The 23,782-nt window shown below is 38.1% G+C and overlaps 1 protein-coding gene across 1 annotated transcript in view; it reads right to left on the minus strand.

Annotated features, from left to right (window-relative positions):
* The window catches only part of tara (SERTA domain-containing protein 2 taranis), a 44,549-nt gene extending 39,579 nt beyond the window's left edge, over positions 1-4,970 (minus strand). Inside the window, exon 1 of the mRNA XM_020958235.2 lies at positions 1-4,970. Within this exon, the coding sequence (XP_020813894.2) occupies positions 1-18 (18 nt within the window). The 5' untranslated portion in view covers positions 19-4,970.
* Positions 4,971-23,782: the final 18,812 nt, after the last annotated feature.

Below are 23,782 nucleotides of genomic sequence, written 5' to 3' on the forward strand. Positions count from 1 at the left end.
ATTAGCTTCGGTCCACATTTTTATGGCTTGCCGCACAGGATCTTGAGGAGGTAATCTCGGCTGGCGGTTATCTTAGTTTTGGCGCCTTTTTATTCACGAGTTGCTTGTCGTTTTGGTTGTGGCTTAAGTTCGCTCTTAGCCGCAGCTCCTCATTTTTGCCGGGTTTTTTTTCTTGAATTTCCCTTTTATGTTGTGCAGGAGCGATCGCCGGTGAAGAAGAACAATTTACAATTGCACATACTACACACAACAACAACACCACAACACTCACTGGTACACACACATACACACACAAAGCACGGACAGAGTTTTTCTTTTTTATTATTTTTTTGTTGCTGTGCGCCTCTGTTCGAACGGGGGAAAAATGGAAAATTGGCTTGTGTGTGGAAAATTTACGTAGTTTTTGCTCGGGCTCTGTGGCTTTGGCCGAGCGCCTTTGGCGTCGTCGTCGCTTGGTCGCTTGGCGTCTTGTTGTGCGAAGTGCAGAGTTCGTACTGAGCGCTGCTTTCGGCCAGGCCAATACATTCGACAGCGCCGGGCAGTTAGGCAGTCAGGCAGCCAGGGTTGCCAACGTTCTCTCGGCTCTTGTGTTGGCAAAAACTCGATGCGCGTCGGCAACCCTGCCACATGCGCACACACACACACTCGCACACAGAGCGAGCATTGTGTTGTTGCCAGCTTTTCCGCCTCGCATTTTCGTATTTTCAGTTGCGCCGTGGAAAGCCAGGCCGCCAGGCTGGTACAGAAACGGGCGCACAAGCCACAAAAGCCCAATCCCAGTTCAAGTTCCCAGCTCCCAGCTCCCAGCTCCCAGCTCCCAGCTCCCGGCCCCACAATGCTCCCTACGACTGCGACTACTCGAACTCCTCCTCCCATTCCACCATTTCCTGAACTATTTTAGTGGGCCCGAGACCAAGAGACCAACAAACAAAGGCAACAGCAACTCAACTTGGCTCGGTTCGATTCGGCTCGGTTTGCTTTTGGCCTGGCCCAAGAGTTTGCTTCGCTTTGGCTTTTGGCCGCTTTGCTCGTTTTGATAAAGTCGATAATTGTGATTGGCGCCTAACGGTTTCTAATCGATGCCGAGCGATTGTATCGATATTTTGGCATCTCTGTTTTGACAATCGGGGAGATAGATTTTTGGTTGCTGTAAAGGAAATGATCACTATAGTTGGGGATATTGAAATATGTTTACTTAATCAGGTTATGTAAATATCGATAATTATAATTAGTTACAATAATTGTTTTAAATTTTTAATAATAAATACAAAGCCAATACAACTATTGAACTTTTAAAGTTTGTTTCTTGTTTTTAAAAGGAAATAAGGGTAATCGATAATTATCGATATTTACCTCAAAAGTTAACAGTAAATATATAAATAAACATAAAATAAGGTCTAATTTTAAATAATCCTGTTCAATTTGTAAATTTAATATAAAGAGTAATGACAACATTGCGTATGAGTAATATGTGAACAAAATAACTCATACGCAGTGTGGTCGTATGAGTAATATATGAAACAACGGAAATTAATAATATTTTTTTTTGTAATAATAAGCAAATTAAAAAACAAATCTTGGTAAGCTATAAGTCTCTCGAAGTGCTCATCTTTGATAAAGAATATTCCAATAAACCATTATAAATAATTTACTGATTATATCCATGATCTTAGAGGCTAATATAATGATGCATGTAATTGTATTATTTTAATAAATATCTTAAAACGGAAACCTTGAAACCATCCACAGATATGTACGATTTATTAAACATTCAAATACTTTATAATATTAATATTATAAAAATTAAACTGTATATAGTTATTCTTCATACAAAATCAGTTCAAAAACAATTGATAGGCTCGCCGCTTAAGATCATAAAATGTTTTTATTTCATTTCTACTGATTACGAAAGCCAACGGATGGCGTCGCACCTGATCTTGCGATTCTTATCAGCGCCAAGCGTCCAAGTCAGGTGCTTTTGGAGCAGTGCCGAACGACCTTTTGCTGACAGATAAAAGTGGGTGGCTTCGGGGCGGTTTTCGGGTGGCATCGGCTTAGGCTGGCCATCCTTCTCGCTCTCGCACATACACACACACACACACATACACACACATGCACACACTCACTCGCTTGCTGACTCTCGTTGAGAGCAAATTCCCCCCCCCCCCCCCAATTCTCCCCCATTCCCCCTTTCCCATGACCCCGTCGTTGACTGCTGATTGCTTTGCCTGCTCCTTTGCACACACGCACGCACACAAGCACACAGACATTCGGTGGAGCTGGAGTGGGAGTGGGAGTGGGAGTATTGGGAGGTGTAGGGGAAGGCGGAGAGAGTGGGCTCTTTGTTTTGGGGAGCTGCTCTCCCACAGCAACCCACCTCCCATTAGACCATCTCTCTCGACCTCGGCAGCCGAACTGAGAGCCGAAGTGTCGACGGAAGCTTCGTGCTTGAGTTCGCTTTTGCTGTTGTTGTCAGCAATGGCAAAAGCCAAAGCTAGATTTCTGACTCTGCCGCTGCCGCTGCTGTTGCTGTTGCTGCCTCCGCCGCTGGCAGAGGAACTCCTGGTCCAAAGCCCAGCCAAAACAACCGTCGACGGAAGACGACGTTTTCCGACTAACAACGGACGCGCATTTTCCACCATTTCGAGGCAAGAGCGCATTGAAAATTGTGCGACGCAGCGCAGCCTCGAAAATGGAAAAGGGGGGGGGGGGAGTAAGGGTAAGGGGGCGGCTTCAGCGAAGTGGTAATGGACGATGGGCCAGCACCAGGGATATGGTATATAGCGGGGCGGGGGGAGGTTCGGTTAAAGCTCTAACGATGTTGGCCGCTCTGGTGGCTGCGGCATTCATTGTTCGCCTTCGAGCGCCAAGCACTGAAAATGCCATTTGCTGTTGTTGCTAAATCTGCACTGGGGGAAAACGTTATAGTTACTAAAACAGTGAAATAGAAGCTTATATATTGTGATTTTTTCAATTTAATTTATGTTTGCCAAAATTTTAACTAATAATCTTTACAAAATCGTTGTACTTTCTTTGGAAAATCGAAACGCAAGGCCTACCCCAAAAAGTAGGCTATACATTTTGCTAAACAAGTTTATATTTCATTTGTTTTAGGTTTATTGGTAAGAAAATAAAGATAGACAGATTTTTTCTATTATAAGTTTGTTTAAGAGAAGGAAAATTTTGCGTTTTATAATTTTTAATTATTTAAACATGATGATAAACATAAGATGCGGATTTCGTGTCTTTCTTTTGAAATAGCTGCATATCAAGGCCACGTTTTGACTTTATTCAATTGTTGTGTTTTATAGATATAAAGAAATGTTTGAATTCGCTTTTTTTTAAAGAAGATTCAAAGTATGAAATTTTGTTAAGTTTTCATACTTAATATAAATATTTTAAAGGTATTTTAAGGTATTTTTCTTCTACTTTTCCAAAGTTTTATGTTAAATTTATGTAGAAACACGATGATTTTAACATATTTAAAAACTCTGAACACATAAATCGATTTTTTTAAGGTACTTTTAGATGTTCAAAGATTTATTTAGGTTTATCCTTAAATTAATTTAAAAATACGCAGATTTAAACCGTATATTAGTATATTATAATAAGACTATATTTTTAAATGCTTCAAAATTCAAATTAATATGTATGTAGCTAAACAAAAGGAACAGCAACTTTAGTTATTTTCATGCTATAATCCGTTTATATCCTTATTAATTTAGTAACAAAATAAATCCTAATCATTTTCTTTTAAATTACATATGTTACCCAGTCAACTTTTTTGAACAGTGTACTCCTACTGCTGTTGTCGGCCCGTCTTGGCCGCTGTTATCCCATACACTTTGCGTATCCTTTGGCTGTGCTGCTGATTTGTGCGCAAAACTTTTACAACATTCGCTGTGGCGGCGGCACCAGAGCACCAGAACCAGCACCAGCACCGGCAGAGGAACAGAATCCAAAGCAGCAGCACTGGCAACGTGAGCAGTGGCAAGAGGCAAATGGCAATAGCAACCTATGGTACGAGTCGAGTATCAGCAACATTAACGAGACTCAGCAGCGACAGCGGCGTCACCGTCGCCGAGCGGCGTTGTTGTCGCGTGGTTATTGCCGCCAGTTGCGGCTCTGCTTTGTCTACGAAAGGTCGAAGACGGAGTCTGTGGTCTGTCTCCGTCGCATTTCCCGTCCAAGACTTACAGGGGAGACGGAGGTCTGGAAGGGGGCCAGGCAGTCCAGCATCAGTTGCCGTTGGCATTGTCCGAATTGGCAAGAAGAAAAAAAAAAGAAATACGAAAAGAGTTCAAATATGCATTGCCTGGGGGTTGTGGGGAGGGTTTAGTACCAAAAGAGGCAACGCGAGAAGGGATCTTTTGGCTAACTAGATTTGGCTAGCCAGGTCAGGTGCTCAAGGATAGATCTTTCGATGGGAAACCCAATGGTAGTCAGATTAATGGGTAAATAGTTAAATAGATTACATAGAGACTTAATAGATCTAGAAATATCATATAAATATCAGGAGAATTAAGGTTTAATTAAAGAATAGTTGCGTAAATTATTCTGAAACTTAATGGTTACAGGTATATAATTAGGGTTTAATTGAAGATACTTCAAAAAACTAACAAACAAAAAACAAGACTTATTTAAAATTCATAGTATTTTGAAGACATTAAATATCTTTGTATCTAGAAATATGAATAATAAGACAAGATCAGACCTTAAAATATGATATACTATACCATAGTTTAGATTATAATACTATTTAAACTATTTCTTAGCATTGATCCCAAAAGATATCCAACCCATTCAACTGATCTATCATTCTGTAATATTTAAAGAAACCCCTCTAACCCTTCAGAACCCCCCAAAAATTTTTCTATCACAATTTAATGTGCCATCATTAAAGACTTAACGAACTTTGCCTAGGGAAGGCTTTAATAATTCTGTATTTCTAATAAAATTCTCTTGATTGCCCGAAATGTTAATCATTTATTGATATTTCATTTCTGCCACAGGCCTTTCTACGCGCTTCTCATGCCCGGACTCGAGCCGTGTCCACATCGTGCATCCCATGTAGTCTGGCTTGGGGGTTGAGTGCTCGCTTTGATGATTTTGTTTTCGAGGCTTATCCACCCCACACACAAGCACAGTGAATATTCTATTGCGAGACCACCCTCGATTTATCAAAATGAAAAGACCCCATTACTTAGAAATATCTCTCTTGGCTTCCCTGATTCACCTTTATTTTTACTGGGGGATCTTCGAAAAGGATTTCGGTACAAGGATTCCCTTAGCCTAAGTTTTCACTGTATGTGGCAATGGGCTTACGCATACAAATGCCTGTCCTCTATATACATGTATGATATACTCAAATACATATGCATCTACATGAGCGCAGAGACACACACAAACAAACACATACACATATATATACACTCCAGGCATATACATATACATATATATATATATATATACACACACATCTATAAGTAAGCATATGAAGGCAAACAAAACTGAAAATGCGGTAAGCCAGGGGCGTGGGCTTCAATGGGGGGCAAGAGGCTGAATGGCAAAGGAAAGTGATTGGAAAGGGGCACCTATAATCCGTTATTATCATTTTGTTTTCCAGATGATTTTAAAGAAGTGAAGAGAATTTAAATGCATAACTAATAATTAATGTTATTATTGTAATGGCTTTTAATTGGTCACGAAAATTTAGTATAATTAATAAGGAATAAATGGAAAATAAGTCAAGGCTTTTAACTTTTCAAAACAGCTTAGAATAAATATTTTAAATTCATGAGAGAGAGGGGGAGAGGGCAATGGCTGATAGAGAGAGGGAGAGGGCAATGGCTGATTATCCCAACTTTAGAATGCTGTGACCAAAATCGTTGCCTACTTTTGAGCGTACTGAAAGGCTCTTAAGGATCTGCTGAAGTTTTGGATTATATTGTTGAGCATGTGTGCTAGATTTACGTTATTAATAAGCTGAGATGTATACTTTATAGGTTGGGAATTATTAACTCTTGTTTTTTAATCTGCCCGGCACCGATACCGGGGCTTAAGTCTTAATTATTTCCTTCCTCTTGATTTATATAGGATATTATAGTGCACTAAGTTCACAGAGATAATTCATTTACAAGATTTTTAAATTAGCCTTTAAATAATACCTTAAAAAGGGTTGTATTTGGCAATATATTTTTATTTAATTATTTATAAAGAGCTAACTATTAATTAAAATTAATACAGTTGGAAGGCAATATATTTTATTTTCTCTCCATGTCCTAGCTTCAACCTGCCTTCATTTTATTCCGATTAAGTCCTGGCTCCTAAGTGCTTCACCTGTGCACCCCTTATTTATTTCGAAAACCCCCCTTTTTAAAGAGGACGCCTCTGGTGTTGGTATTGCTGTTGCTGCTGTGATGCGTTGCCTGCCCTTGTTGTTGCTGTTGGCTTTGCTGTATTTTGCCGCAGCAACAACATCGGGCATTCGTTTCGTTCGTTAGATGACTTGCTCTGTGTGTGTGTGTGTGTATCTCTGCTTGTACATGTGCGAGTGTGTGTGTATACAGTCCTACATTTCCATCGATTTAATCTATCTGACTACGACATCAGCCAAATACACACACAAACACACACCGTACACTGTGCAGAGGGAAACAGAAACAGAAAACCCACCCAAAAAGTACGTGGAGAGAGTCGTCCGTCAGCTCAGCGAGTGAGTGAGTGAGTGAGTGAGTGAGTTAGTCAGTGGGCGAGTGAGGTGAGTGAGTGGGTGGGTGGGTGAGTTTGCCGGGTGAGAGCGTCAGTTGGTGGATTCGACAACGCCGACGATCCGTACAAATAACGAAATGGCAATGGGGTGTACGATGGGCCAGGGACTCTCTACGAATGAAACTGGGAATGGGACTGGGAATGGGAATGAGTTTGGGAATGGGAGTGGATGTGGAAGTGGAAATGGGACTGGGACTGGGACTGGGTGCTGGTTTTTCCTGCTGCTGCTGCTGTTGGGTGGTGCTCCATGAGCAATGACACGATGCTAGGGCACCACCAGTTGGGAGTTGGGAATCGAAATGGGATGGAGCAGAGACTGGGAATGGTTCGTTTCGTTTTTGGTTTGACTATAGCTACACAGCACTGGCGCTGGGCTTTGGGCTTTGACTCTAGGTCCGAGACTCCGGTTCTGGCTGGTTCTACGGCTTGGATTGGTTTGGTCGGTACTGCTGCCTCTGCTGCTTTTTGGGTCTGAGTTGGAGCCGCATAAATTTCGTTCGTCTAGTTGCCTCTCTGTGTGGCATTGTGTATGCCGACAACTACGACGGCGCCACAATTGAACTGTCAGTAAGCCGAGGGAGGGAGAGAGGTAGGGGGTCATGGAAAATGATAAAAGGGAGTATCGAATGGGGAGGGAATGGGGTGTGCTACTAAAAACAGAGTGTAACTCATAGTGCATAGTGTTGGAAAAGCACAAAAGGATTTCCGTGCCCTAAAACCAGCCGGAAAGCGAATAAATTCATGACGAAACTGCAGTCTCCAGTTTCGTGAACTTCTATGCAGAGCTTAGAGCCAGAGTTGCCACTCTTTGCAGCAAGGAGTTCATTAGGGATGCTGCAAGTGGGTGTCTTAGTTATCAAGGGGGGAGAGTGAAGTTTGGAGGGAAGATGTTCACTACACGCTCATAATGTTAGTTAGGATAATGTAAACTTGTGTTATTTTCTTTTTCTGGGTGAATTTTAAATGTTAGTTAGGGTTGCCACTCTTTCTTGTTTTGAGGTTTTTTAGTAAAGCTGAGAGAAAATGCTTAGTTATCATGTAGGGAAAATACTTTTAAGGATCTTATTATTCCCCTCATAAAGCCAATTTATCTACAAATTCTTAAGTTCTTGTATATTTACTTCTATTTTGCTTAAGCATGATTTTAACCAGGGTTGCCATCTTTATAATGTAAGCAACTATGCATATGAGCATATAAGAACACGAAAATGATATAAAAATTCATGTGTTAATCGTTTAATTAATAGTATAAATTTTTTTAAGTATGGTACTCTTAATATAGCTCTTTTTATATTTAATATATATTTATTTATTTGTAAACTGTATATTAATTATAAAATTAGCTACATATTTTTAATGTAAGGTTTTTATAAATACAAATAAGATATAAGTCATGTTTATCATTTTTGTTTATTTAAAAGTTTGCATTTTAATAGATTTTATACTTCATTGAATTTTTCTCTTTTTAGAGTTCATATATTTAATAAGTGTAATTTACTTTACCCATTTTAAATATTTACTTTTAATAATTATTTTTCTAGAGCTCAATAATTTAAATATTTACTTTTAATTATTATTTTTCTAGAGCCCAATAATATACAGAGTTAATAATTAAAATTCTCGTTTAACACTGAGCACAAAATATATAGAATTTTTAAGCATATAGAACTAGAACTAAAGAACTAGAATTTTAAAGAACCGCAAAGACAATACATTATGCTACAAAATTGTACATTTTAAAAAGTAGCAAAGTTACACTGAACTTGTTTAAAATTGTAATACTTTCTTTAAGACACATTTTAAAAGGTTTTAAAACCCGTAGGGATTTCCTTATCATTTTAGGTAGTTTCCTTCTCTATAAGAATTTATTAATTAAATATAACTTTATACAGATTTTGTAAGTATGTTTCGCTCAGTGTTTATTCATCTATTGCCATGGCGACAACAATGAAGCAACAATGCAACAAAGCCAGCCCTCTGGTTAGAGGGAACCATCGTCGGAAACGAGAACGGGAGGTGCACTCCGTTCGCTGTGGAATCGGAACTGAAGGGCGTAGGGTAGGTAGGAGCCAGTCCTGGAGCCGGAGCCGGGGCCGGGGCCGGAGCCATAGTCGCCGTCGCCATCGTAAGAGCTTTGAGCAGCAGTTCACTGATTGCTGGGGCAGCTGAGCGAGCGCTGAGTTGGAAATGGGTTGATCGGCGACTCTGTGCACTGAACTCGTTGCCCCAAACTAAATAGAATGCCATGTGGGGGGATGTGCTCGTCCTGCTCCTGCATGGTCACCAGTGGTGGTCGTCTGTCCAGGACTTTCTCCCACCAAAAAAGGACACTGCTGACCATGAACGGGTGAACAATGTTTTTGGCTTTCTCATGGGTATGGCTTGCAGTTGCACATTACGTATACGTACTGTAGTCCGACACACAAATGCAAATGCACACACATAGATACAGACTGAGAATCGGATACTCATAAACATGAACATGGCCACGTGCATATGAAATACTGACCGCTGCATAAGGGAACTCTCCCGGACATTAAGTCCTGCGGCATGCTCTCGGCCTTCGTCTCTTCTTCTGAGAGCTTGGATCAAAAACCAGAGTTGAGTCCTTGCCATGGCAACGCTCTGGTTGGGTATTTACGGTTTGTTTCTAGAAAACAATGGAGGCCATAAGATTACTCGGAAGAGTTCAAGCTTGAATCGAGAATTTAATATGGAAAGCAAGCAGCTTGGTTGCGGCTTAAACTTCTATTCTTGAAAATATTTTATGCATTAAACAAAAACATTTAAGTGCTTTCTGTTATAGATATTAATATATATTGAGATATATTCATAGATATTAGTAAGGGAAGTGTTTGAGTGCTGAGGTGTTGAATTGGTGTACTTTGCTGATGATTAATTATAAATTAAGGTGAATTGGGCTTAAAGGTTAGATAAAAATAAATAAATCTTGCTTATGACATATGTAGTAATACGTTTCTGAATTTTATATTAAGAAAATGGAAGGGTTTTTAAGCGTAGTATTGTATGTTAGATTAATAACATATTTTTTTTAAGAGTGGTTCTTTTGTTTATCAATCATACTTCAATAAAGAAAAGGGATCTTATATCTTTCATTAATTATTTAATAAGAAAAATTAGAAAAAGTTTTATATTTAGTATAGATATATACTTGCCATGAACTTATAAGAATATTTAATATATTATAATATATTAAGTATATATATTTTAGAAAATATGTTTTTACATTAAAAAGGGTTTTAGTTTTATATTTAAGACTTTTCTCCACATTGCTTATTCCAGAAATATCTAGAATAAAGAAGGGCATATATTTAGATACAATTTTCTCTAGACTTTCATTAATAATTTCTATGACTTCTTAGCTTTAACCATTAATTTCTTTTATTCTTGATATATAAACTTTATAGGTTTGGGGCTTTCCCTTAAACAACAACCAGAACCATTCATTCCCACTTCATTGAGGGATTTTCACGCCTAATTACTGGCCAAGGTAATTTCGTTTGTCGTGATTGCTCTGTTCTTTGTTGTTTTGGCTAAGACAAACCTGATTTCCGTTAAAGGTAAAAAAAGGGGAGAACGAGAACCACTTGTTACTTTTGGGCTCTCATTTCGTTTTTCATGTTTTTTTGTGTGTGTTTTTTTTTCCATTTTGCGCTTGCTCTTATCGTTTTGGGAAAGCGCCAAAGTCAAAGTGGCCGAAAGAGCATTGAACGTAACACTTTCGCTGATGACGTAGCAACAGCAGCAGCAACATTGACTAATGATAGATGGTTGGATGGATGGATGGATGGATGGATGGACAGATGGATGAATGACTGTGTTGTTGGCTGCTTTTCGTTGATGCTTGATGTGGCTGGTTTTGGAGTGACAGGTTCGCCGGCGCTTTTCCGCGTCACCTTTACCACTTCAACACTTTGCCGCTTGCATACATTACACACTGGCAGCGGCAACACCCATAAATAAATAAATACCACAAACAACAAAAAAAAAAAAAACGAAGCAAGCCAAAGGAGCAGCAGCAACACAAAGGCAGAGGCAGTGGCAGGAGGGGGGAGTTAACGGGGAGGCAGTAAATTGTTCAAGGTCGCCGCTTGTCTGCTGCTTTCGAGCATGAAAAATGCAAAACAAACGCCAACGTCAGCGTCAGCGTTAACTGAGGCAGCGCAGCCGACGTTGGCTTCAAGCAGCGTCTGCAGCGACAACAAAAGTCTGTCATAATTCACATACGAGGGCCGACGAGCCCCTCTGCTCTAGGGGGTGGGTGTTGCTCCCCAGCCCCAACCCCACCTCCCACCTCTGCCTCCCCCCGCAGACATAGAAGCTTTAGTTTAGCAGCTCCAAACAGCTGGAAAAATGTATTTAAAGGCAAACGCACCGAGTGAGTAACAACAACAAGAACAACCAGAGTCACCACCCCCTCAAAATATAGACCACCACCCCCCCTGATGGGCTGCAGTTTTCCACAAACATGTGAGCATGTGTGTGTGTGTGTGGGGGGGCTTTTCCCGGAGTCTGAGTCTGCATACAAAACCATAAATTGAAAATACGCTCTGCCTTCGATGCTGACGTCAACGTCAGCGACCATGCTGCTGCTGCGCTGCCTCTGTTGACGTTGACAGCGACGCAACGCTTAAAGGGGTTGGCTAAAGTTTTTCACTTTTCACGGCGGCACAAAAAGTACAACAAAAAAAAAACACAGCTTACAAATAAAAAATAATAAAAACCGAAATTGCTGCCTGCCAAGAAAGAAGCGGCGGCAGAAGAAACTTTCGCTTAAAAAGGGATTAAAAAAGGATTTAAACATATGTTGAGGTTGATTAACATATGTTTAAGGAGTTTATTGTATGTTAAAGTAGATTAAAAGATGTTCAAGTCCTTTTTTGCTATTACAACACTGTTCCTATTTTGGGAGAAAGTCACCTTTTAAGCCCTACTTAAAATGGAGTAACATAAAAATCTTTGATCCTTTGCAAACTATAGTTTTGTATATATAATTTAAATCAAATGAATCCTTATAAATTTAGGAATGGAATTAAAAATCAAGCAAATAAAGTATTAAAACCTTAGTTTTAGATAATACTGAGTGGATTTATAATGAAATATTCAAATATTTACTTTCTTTTGGTGTTTCTTATTCCTTGTGCTTAAAGAACGTTTAATTTGGAAAACATTTTTTTGAAAACTATGAATTCCAGAAGAGTTCAGGAAATATTAATTTAACAAATCTTTCTATCTATCTATCTTTAAGCACATCTATCTTAAAATGTAAATGCAAATGTTTGTATTTTGTACTATTCATATTTCTATTATTTTATACAACTAACTTACTATGAATTATATTTTTTTTACATATAATACCATTTTCCAACGAAACAACTTTTATGCTAAGGATTCGCTTATATATTGTATAGCTTATATCAAGTTAAGCCAAAAAAATCTTTAGGAACCACTAAACCAACCATAAAACCTTCCAAAAACTCCAAATCAAGGTATAAATATCTCTTTTAAACTTTAAATTTTTCTTAAATTTTAGAAATAGCTTTAAAAACTAGGAAAACTTCAACTTTAAAACGACAGGAATAAGATAATTTCTCAAAGAAGCATTTTCCAGGATATGCAAATCTCCAGAGACCTCAGTGACAAGCCATAAATTCTTTATATTGGGACAACCTTTTTTCACAGTATATAAGATGGAATGGAGGATGTGCAGGACTGACTCCTTCGGGTGGGAGGTTGGATGCCTTGTGCCACCCCGCTGATTAAGCGCCGCAAGGAGTCGTCACCGTCTGCAGTCTCGTTTGCCATTATTGTTGTTGCTGTTCTCGGCTTGGGCCTCTGCTGCTGCTGATGTTGCTGTTGCTGCTGCTGCGGTTTGCCAGACTCACGCGAGGATGAGGTGCAGCAGGGTGGCAAATCTCTGGGCGTGAAAGTGATGCTGCACCGGATGCGGGGCAGGGGGCGACCTACACGAACTCCGTGGATGATGGCGGCGGCGGCGCCTACACTTCATGCATTTGCATAACTCCTCGACGCACTTTGACATGTGGCTGGCCAAGTGTTTGGCTCATATGAATGAACACAGTCATTGTGTGTTGGTCCTGGTGTGTGCGTGTGTCCTGTTTGCTTGTATGTATTTGGGTCACATGGATACACGCACGAGGGCCACAGACAGCCGCCGCTAAACAAGGAGAAGGCGGCGGCAGGAGGCTGCAGGAGGCGGCAGGAGGCAGCGGGAGGTGTAGCAGCAGGACACGGCTGGTTCTTGGCCAAATTGCACCGCAGAATGCGGTTACCTTGGCTGACCTTTCGCACAGCGGGTGGCGTTCACCCAAAAGGAGGGAGGTAACCATCACACGGCAGCAGCATCAGCCTTCCGAGGTGTCATCACATCACATCACATCTCACCTGCTGCAGAGCTCCTGCTGGTGCTGCCGCCCAAAAACTTTTACCAGGTCAAGTCATTTCGTTGCTTTCTGCACAAACCAATTAGTGGGTCATGTTGCCGAATGTTAACCGCTGCAATCCGACCATAAATATTGATATGCGATGGGGGTGTATCTGGGGGTATCAGAATAAAACCGGAAGCATCCAACAACACACACATTTAAAATGGCAGGTATTGGGTTATCCGCTCAATTGTATCTGTATTTGTATCTCTTCAGGATATTTGCCAGATAAATGGAAGCAAATGATGACTGTCAAATTGAATGAGTGTTGAGTTACTAAAATGAGAAGAATAAGTTATGGTTTAACTTTTGGAATATAGTAGTACATCTCACAAATAAAATAAATATATATAGTTGGGTGTCTTAAAGATACTATAGTGATTATAATAAGCTAAAATGATAGGGGCTGTTCAAGATCTTAAAGGTTATCCCCCAATAGGTTTTCCATATTTTTGCCATCTCACTTAAGACTCATCATTGATGGGCACAGATGTAATAGATATCTTATTTTATCCCGATTTAAATAAAATTTTAATTAGAAGATATTATATTTTCAATTATAATAATGGGACGCGCCGCATTTCCCCATTAATCATATATATTCTTGATCAGCAGATTCTATCTGGCCTTTTCCGGCAGTACAAAAAAAAGTTATACAGCTTTTCGAACATTTAAAATTTCCAAAAAATGGCAAAATATGTTAATATAGTATGAAGTAGTATAGTATAGTATATAATATGTTAATTAAGACTAACATAAGAAAGATTTCCACATTAAAATTAATGTTTTTTGGCGTAGTTATGAGTTAATTAAACTTTAATTAGTTGAAACATTGTCATATAAAAAATATCGATTCAAAAAATCTGTAAAAAAAAGGTTAGTTACAGACAGATTTCTAATTGAATTAACTGCAAGAGAAGCAATTCTTCTTTCTGTTTTGTTATAATAGAATACTTTTACCATAAAACTAATATTATATTATTCTTTACAAATCTATATCGAAATAAAGTTCTTGACAACAAATCAGTTTAAATTACCTTCAACTTAAATTAAACACCTTATTCAATTATATCAATAAACATGAATATCTAAAAGCATGTTTATTATTTCTGTTATTATTTCCTACAACCACAGAGTACAATATAAATATATATTTTTCAAGATCGCCAAATCCTTCCACCCTCATTAAAAATGTTTCGCTCTTTCTTTCTGCTAGATTGCAATTTGATTTCCTTCGTTCTTATGTTTTCCTCTGTCCAGAGCTTTGGTTTTACCAATTCCAACGACAGCTCGCAGCTTAAATGCCAGAAATTTAATAAACAATTCTAGTGGAATATATTTTCGGGCTCTCTCTCTGTGTCTGTGCTGCTGCTGCTGCTGCTACCAGCAAGAGTCCTCGTCCTCCAGCTCAGCTCAGGTCCTTGCTTTCCTTTCCTTGCCATTCCATTTTCCCCCCAACCCAGAGCACCAACCTAACATCAATTCCTTCTACTGCTGCTTCCACTTCTTGTGCTGCTCCAGCTCCTGCTCCTGCTCCAGCTCCTGCTCCAGCTCCTGCTCCTGCTCCTGCTGTTTGTATAAAAACAAGGAGGCCAGGACAGCACCAGGGATGCGGAGGTGAAAGCGGGATAGAGAAGCATTACGACAACACTAACCAGCCACGGCAACAACAACAACAACAACAACAAGAACAATGCGAATTCTTGGCGTGTTAGACTTTTCCCCAGCAACAACAAGCAATTCGCTTCGAAATGAAACGAACGGAGCAAAGGACGAAGCTCTGCTCCTGCTGGTTTTTGGTTTGCACAGTGAAAAATTTGTAATACTAATCGAAATTATATTTGAAAAATATTAAAGAGGGGTTTTTGAGCAATTGAATTAAATATTATCTAGGGTAGCAGAAAAGAACAATACATAGATCATAGCAATATTTGATGCCAAAATGTATATATCGATAAATCATTAATTTTAAGTTGCTATATAAGTTCCATAAAACAATATTCTGTTTGATATATTTGGAAAAATATACCTACAAATTAAATAAACTTTTTTAAATAGTTTCCGATGATTAAGATAGTAAGGCTATATTTACCTATCTTTAAATTTCCATTTTATCAAAGTTTACGATATTTTCGATGTGATTTTGAGCGCAATATTTTTGTCGATACATGCATGATATCTCTATTGTTGATCAACCTCGTGATATAGTTTGGATATCATCTAACGCAGACTAAGCCCAGTTGGGAATTGTAATCTGCTTTGTTGAAACTACTTAGCCGAACTCTAAACTTGTTGCATAAGTATAAGTAAATAATTAATGTATATTATTAAAACAAGCAATTTTTACATATTCAAAAGAATAAAAGAGATCCAGATATGTTAATTCAAATTGTTAAATGGGAAATTTAACAAGATATATTAATTATTTTAGAATGAGGATTCAAATAAGACTCACAATTTAAAAGCAACTACAGAAAAGCATCAGTAAAATGTGATAAGTCAAGGCTTTCCTTATGGATTAGATAAAAGATTAAACAGTTAACCCTTAAAGAATATATTAAATATATAACTAAAGGTATGACAGTTTATTTCTTTAATGTTAATAATATATTTTAAAGCTTATTTTCTAATAGTGTACTCTCGACCTCAGAGCTTCAGCTTCAGAATCAGCTTCAGTTCAGCTTGCTTCTATCTCTGCGCATCTCTGTAATCATCATCAACACCAAGGAAAGGCACGGAAAGGAAAGGCACAGAACGGCACGGCAAGGCACAGCAAGGCAGTCAGGCAGCCATCCTGTCCTCGTGCGCAATATCCTTGTCGTCCTTTCAGAGGAGCGCACACATACAGGCGCATCCAACGAGACAGACACACCGACACACAGGACGACCGTACACATTTTCCATTTTCGTTTTCATTCTGGCCAAGTCTTCCTCTGGCCGGGCTATCCTTGTATCCTCGTATCCTTGCCGTTTGCCGTACCATCCTTGCCTTGCCTTGCCGTTGCTTTGCCTTGTGCCCTGTGCTGCTAAGTCGAGTCGAGTCCTTGCTGCTTCATTATTTCAGCATGCGGCTGCTCGATGCCTTTTCTATCTGATGGATACGTATACGTACCGTGGGCCACGTTCAGACTGCCGCTGCTGCTGCTGCTGCCTCTGCCTCTGCTTTCCTTGTTGTTGCCGTGAATTTGCAGCATTTTATCCTTCGCTCAAGCATGGCTCTCTGTCCCTGTGTGTGTGCCGTCTGTCTGTTTGTGTGTTTGTGTCTGTTTGTGCTGGCAATAAAAGTTTCGTACATACATACATACATACTCACATAGATCCCACAGACACAAACACACTCACATGAAAGCTTAATGCTTTGTCGCTGTATGCTCTTGCTCCTGCTCCTGCTGCCGCCGTGTGTTGTGTGTGTGTGTGTATGTATGCGTACATGAGTGTGTATATGTTTAGTCCATCGTATTTCAGAGCAAGTTTCATTTACTCTATAACCATGAAATCGAAAAGAAGGCTATAACCGATCTTGAATGTTAGTTGGTTTAATAAGGAGACACTAGAGATCGTCATAAGGTTGGGTTAAAAAAATGTCCTTGGAGACTTGAAGTTCAATATCATATTGAAGATATGGTAAGCTTTTATATATCGAATTTATATATATCGATAAATATTTCATGTATCTTTAATATGCATATGTATGTAGATTTTCCTAAATTTTAAAATATATTTTATTTAGTTGATCTTTCTTCTTTCCGATTATAATACTCTAATATATCGAACACAAAATCGATTTATGTCACATATATCGCAAAGTTAAAATATCGACTTTTCTACAAATATCATAACAGTTCCAATATATATATTCTGCTATCCATAGACTAAATTGAAATTATATTTGGTTTTATAAGAAAACACTAAAGATCTTGCTAAGCTTGGTTTAAATTTATTTGGTAGATCCTTGCAGGGCCGGAAGGTTTTCCCTCAATATCACATCGTAAATATCGTATATAACAAAATTTAAGTATCGAAAAAAAAAACATAAAATATTACATATTAAATAGAGAATTTAACGAAAATTTAGGCAATATGCTATTTCATTTATTCGTTTCACTTTTCCGATATTAGGGGGTTATGTATATAAAACCGTATGATCAAATATCAATCCGTACCGATATATTTTCTTGATTCCATGATTTTAAAACCAAAGTCCCCATATTAAAAAGGAAATGTATTATTAATTTAGATTTATATTCAGTAGCAGTATATTGCAGAAAATTCCTTAAAATAAAAATAAATCAAGTGCTTAAATATTAAACAATATATGCTAGCTAAAGATTTAAGCTGCACTTAATAGTAATACTAATAGTTAAAATATTTGATTTAAATTTAGAATTTATTTATTTAAAGAGTATATATATTAGGGCACACTCCTTTTCGGCTATGCCCAGTTTCCAGCTCTCATCCTGCGCTGGTGTTCGTTATGCCGACAACGTAGCCAGTGTGGTGGGTGGGTGGCTCTGGGTGGTTGGGTGGTGCGGCTGCTTGGCAAGGTGGGTGGGTTGCTGCTGGGTGGTTGGGTTTGCCGGCTTGATTGGGTGGCCGTGGTGATGGCTCTGGTGGGTGTATGGTATGGCACGGAATGGGATGAGATGGCATGGCATGGCATGGCAGTGGGGTGGCGGGTGGCAATGCGTTGCGTTGGTTGCTCTTGCCTGTCAGACATTTGGGCTGTCGCCCTCCAACGTCAGCGGGCAGGCGGGGTACGGTGGTGTCTGTGGGTCGCATAACGGTTACAGTGAAACTTTTGCCCTATTGTGACAAACAAACGGCGGGGGCAGGGGGCGGCCAGGGAGGCTGAGCTGAGCTCTGTGCTGTGCTGTGCTCTGCTGGGGGAGGACAGGCGACTGGCATTCACCCTCAACCGTGCGCCTTCCCCTTCGGCACCACACCCCCTCCTGCACATCGCCCCTGCCCTGGGCTGTTGAATAGCAAAGTGAGCGACCGACTGACAGGCGAACCGAGCCTCAAATGTGTGCCGCTAAACAGGGTGTTTTCTTCCAGATAACCTTAAGAATTTGGTTTTCAAACTCAAAATCATTGGGTTCAGTATTTAGAAAATTTCATAGAAATAGGGAATTGGTTTAAGATATACAGTGCTGTTTATTTGGAGAAATTTTGAAATTTTAATTCTCTAAATAATTAATTACAAACTTATATGTTGTTATTTGCAATGGGACATTTAATATTTTGACAAGAGTCACGTATTGTATTTTATAAAAATCTTGAGACCAAGTATGGAACACTTTCTAAGTAATAACAAATTAATCAAAAACATATATAGAAATATAATAAATATTTTGCTTTATCTAGGTTTCATAAATTTCAAAATATTTGAAATAGGGTTTGAAACCAATAATGTCTGAATTAATGCTACAAAAATTATTTGGGTTTTTGGAACTCTTAAATTGCATAAACTTTTTTAAGTATCAAAACCTAGTGTACAAAAAATCAGAATAAGTTTTTATTATGTTCCCCAATTTAAAAAAAATACTTTGGAATACCCTTTGAAGGGTTTTAAGACCCTTAGTAACTTTTTTTTTTGGGACTCCCATTAAAACCTTCTATGCTGAATCATAGTTTTCATAGTTACAAAGATATATTATTTAATACTTTTCCGAAATTATTATTATATTTATATTTTAAATTAAATATAAAAATCATTCAATATATATATTATATTCTTAAAGAAGAGCTTGATTATACAAGGCTTTCATAATCTTTTCCTTATCAGTATCTTAGTCATGCTGGTCAAAATTCTAGTGCAACTTCTCCGACTTTCTATTAGATTTAGTTTAAAACTAAAAGGTAACTTTAAGCTTAATTTAAAGATTTAAAACATTTATACCAACTTTAAGCGGCTTACTCCGGACACCCTTTATGGCCTCCCCTGGCTTTTTATGCATTCGGCTGAACTAAGGAGGTAGATGGGGAGGAGATGGCAGGACAAGGGCGGTATGGGAAACAGGGCGCAATCTACCTAACAGCAAGGACTCTGCTCTGCTCCTCTCCCCACAACCCCGGAGGAACTATTGTTGCTTTGGCTGTACGAAAACTAAATGAATGAGGCGAGTTTTGCGTTGGGGGTGAAGCCGTGGATCTGATGGGCAGTGGGTCGAAAGTGGGTCCGTGAGTGGTTCGGGGGCGATATCTGTGTGCGCCAACGGCTTGAAATCCAGCTGCCAGGCTCGGTGTTTGGTCCCCGCTGAAGGACTTCGGCGGGCTAAAGTAGCAGGAGCAGCTAGAGCGGCGCAAAAACGGTCCCCAAGGATCGCATACTGCGCAGCCTTGATTGAGCCATCGGCTCAAGTTCGCCGCTGGGAAGAGGGCATCGCATCGCATCGCATCGCATCGGAAGCAGGCGCATGACGCATAGCCAACACTTTCAGGTTTTTATCGACTCTGTTTCTCTTTCTCGAAAAAAAATAATAAAAATATAAAAAAACGAGCGATGAAAAAGCTGAACATTTTTTTGCGCTGCGTTGTTTGCTTTGCCGAGTGACGAACCAAAAAACCAAACCGAACCGTACCCGAGCCTGAACTCTGGGAACGTCCCAAAAAAATATCTCATGGCAGTACTGCACGCAGTTGACTTGGCATTGGTTCAACACCAACAACAATAGCTTCAACAACAACAATTACAACAACAACAACAACAACAAACGAAGGGGCTAGGCCCCATTGAAGCGGACCTAAGTGGGGCACATACACACACACACACACACACACTCGCAGCAAGCTCAAATTCACACACATATATATTGTTGCCTTAACTGTAATTCATGTTAGTACTCCGATGATTTATCGATTTAGTAATCGATTGGAGTGCAAAGTTGCAATCAAATAAAATCAAACAATCGCAAGTAATCGATTTTTGCTATGATTTATAAGCTTGTTAGGGATCACAAAGTATCGATTTGTCATCTCAAATAATGATCGAGGGCAAGTGAGCTTATATATAGAGGTTGTTTGGGTATATATTTTATTTTTGAATTATGATAATGTTTGAGTTCTAGAAAAAATGCTAGGAGTAACGTGTGTTATATTTTATATTATATTAATAATCCAAATTCAAGAGTTTAATCTCAATATGCATTCAAAACATTAATCAAACATTTTCTCATGTTATTTTGATTAAATTAAAAATCAGCTGGAATTTCTAATTTTATATTAAAAATGTTTTATATAATTTTGTGCATTAAATATCACCGCATTTCTTCCAAAGTATCACATGTCTTATGACATATCTTGTAATCTGCATACATCTAACGATGTTCAAGTATAAGTTTAAGTATAAACTATTATTTTTTAAATAGTAATAAAATATATTTTCGTTGTTATTCTATAGTTCTACAAAGATTTTATAATAATATTTATTATCTTTTTATATTTCTATCTGTTTATCTACTTTCTATTTTAATTTGATTTGAATTCTTTTTAAAAATTTCCTTTCCATATGCTATCACTTAACTCATTGAACCCTCCCAATTTCGATCGACCCCATTATCCTTGTTGATTTAACCCACCAAAAGTTATTTCTGTAGCTGCCTGCTTATGATCCTGCTTAACCCTTTCAATTTTAATTAACCCATCTTAAATTGAGAGCAATCGATGAAGGCGAGCACTTTCCTCCCAACTTCCCTCCCACACTCTGCTCTCTTCCTGCCCACTGCCACCCACTCACTGAGTCCGCTACTATTTCTGGCGGATCGATGGTTCATATGGCCAACTGTGTGTGTGTGTGGGGTGTGTGGTGTGTTGTGTTGTGTGGTGCTTTTGTTGTTATTTTTCCCGCTGTTGGTTTCGTTATTTCGGTTGCGTTGCGCAAATGGCAAGTGGTCGTCATCGCCATCGTCATCGTCATCGTCATCATCATCATCATCGTCGGCATTGGCCATTTGTGTTGGCCTGAGAACCAGAACCGAAGTCAGGCTCAAACCAGCCAAAGTCTGAAGTTTGAAGCGGAATCTGAATCCGAATCTGAACCTGGGTTTGAGTACGGAACAGCAGCCGAAGACGGCCGGCACTCAAAATGGGAACAAGGCAACTCTACACACAGAGAAATATTTGTAATATCAAGAGTAGTTTTATAGTATATTTTAAACATATAAAACTACTTAAGAGAAAAGAAAATGTATTATATGAAAGAGTTTATATTATATTTCGTTCGTATTCTTATTTCGTATTTAAATATATTGAAATGTATACTTTTAAAAGTTTCTTAACACTAGTTTTGATTATTTTTGAAATGATATTTAAACTCCTATTTCTATACCCTTCCGAGGGTATTATAGGTATAGTCAGAAGCTTGTAAAGCTGTGAAGGAGTCATTTCCGACTCCATAAATCACATACATATGTATAATATTGATCAGCATCAACAACTGATACAATTAAGCCATGTGCAGAAGAAAAATAAATTTCAAAAATTTATTCAAAATTTCCAAAACTTTATAAGGTTACATCATTAAAATTGCCAAAAATTTGGCCAAAAAGTTTATTTTTTAAATTTTCAAACGCAGTATACAGATAAAAACTAGCATAAAAAAGCTTTGCGAATGGGAATTAATGCATTTTTGGGTGAGTTATGATATTTGAATAAAAAATAATGATTTAATATACCTAGGCTAAATATAATTTAGATTTTCTTGAAGGTACACAAATAATATAATTCGATTTGAAATAAAAATGCAATTAATCGAGATTAAAACGTTGCTAGATAGACTTGAGACTCCTGTTCAATATTTCAAAATTTCCCATTTATTTATAAAAAGTAATCTGTAGTAATTTAAGAAGACAGCTTTTTAGAAACCTTAAGGATTAAAATAGAATAAAATGATGATTTCTTTTAAAGAGGAGAATCAAATATTTTAAGAATTTCTATAAGGACCTTCCTCTAATAGAGGTTATACAAATTAATTAGAGCAAAATAGATACCATATCCTTAACATACTTAAAAAAACCGAAGTTTGTAGACTCTGTGTATCCCCTCCTAATAGTTGTGAGATTTTGAATGGAGTCAAAATTTATATTTTTATTTATTTGATCTTGAGTTGAAAAAATAGCTTACATTTATTTTGTTTTTAAATCCCAAATATTAAAAATATTGTAGTTAATAATATGTGTAATGGAACCAGAGACCTATTACAAAACTGCGATCACCTAGAAGTAAATATACTATCCTTATAGTTTATGTATAGTTATAGAATACATATCATTAGGATCGTTAAGGGTATCCAAATCTTCGATCTCCGCATCTCTAACTCTTGGAATATTTGTTATTATTATTATTTTGCACTTGTGACTCAGTTGTAGAAGTGGAGACATCGGCTTCGATCTTGGGTTAGGGGTTTAAGGAGATTCAGAGGGTTGAGTGGGTTAGATGGCAATGCAGCGGGAAATGCGTTGTCACAGCGGTGTGGTATTTCCTTTATCGCCCCGAGAATGAGGGGAGGGGAGGGGGCAGGTGTGGTGGGAATATTTTAGGTCTCCACTCGCACTCTCGTCTGACTGCTGCCCCTCCAACATTCAACCCCCCACCCCCCTCACTCCCAGCACTTTGGTTCGCCCACCGCCCACTCCTTAACGTTTCGTTTCGTTTCGTTTCGTTCGCTCTTTCGCTCATTCGTTCGTTTGTCTTGACATTTGCGTTTTGCCTCTGCCCTCAGCACCACCGGCACCACACCATCCTCCCGGCCCCAGCCCCAAGATATCCGCCCAAAAAAAGTGGGGACAGTGGGTCGATGCGGATTACGGATAAATAATGCCGGTCAATTGAGGCTAAGATGCGGTCATCTAAGCTCGTCTTAAAATTTCATAATTTGCATTTAATTCATGGAGTTTTTAAGTGAATAAAATTGAGCTTAATAAAGGAATTATTAAGTTTAATTAGATAAAAGTAATATAATCAATAAATTTTAGATGGAAACATATTGGGTCTCTTAGCTCCAGGTGTTGTTTTTGTTATTTAAGCAATGGTAAGAGGTTTCGGTTTCATTCAGTTTAAAACTTAATATAAATGAAAACATAAACCTTATGATGTTTTCGTACTTTGATGTTCTACTATTTTCTTATTATTTGTGTGGAGCCAATGATATATTTAGTCGTCTATTGATGCTTATCAAGAATATAAACCTATTGACTTAACCAATATTAATTAAACTACTATAAATAAAAGTATAAAAACAAATTATTTTGTAATTTAAATTAAATTTTAAATGAAATACTTTTATAAGATTTCATAGAAAACGTTTATATATGAGATTTAAATTAATGTGTATATATAAAAGAGAACCAACTTCTAACTTATTACGTTATACGTCTTTACTACATTAATTATTATAAATTTGTTTGTATGTATGTATGTCTTTACTATATTAATAATTATATATTTATTTTATGCTTCTGTATATTATAATATTTTTAAAATTCTATTTATTAATCATCTTACAATTTTCCATTAATCAGTATGGTTTCTCTTTTCTCTCGAATTGT

The sequence above is a fragment of the Drosophila serrata genome, unplaced genomic scaffold (genome assembly GCF_035046125.1).
Source record: "Drosophila serrata isolate PLE 108 unplaced genomic scaffold, ASM3504612v1 contig_241, whole genome shotgun sequence".
NCBI lineage: Eukaryota > Metazoa > Arthropoda > Insecta > Diptera > Drosophilidae > Drosophila > Drosophila serrata.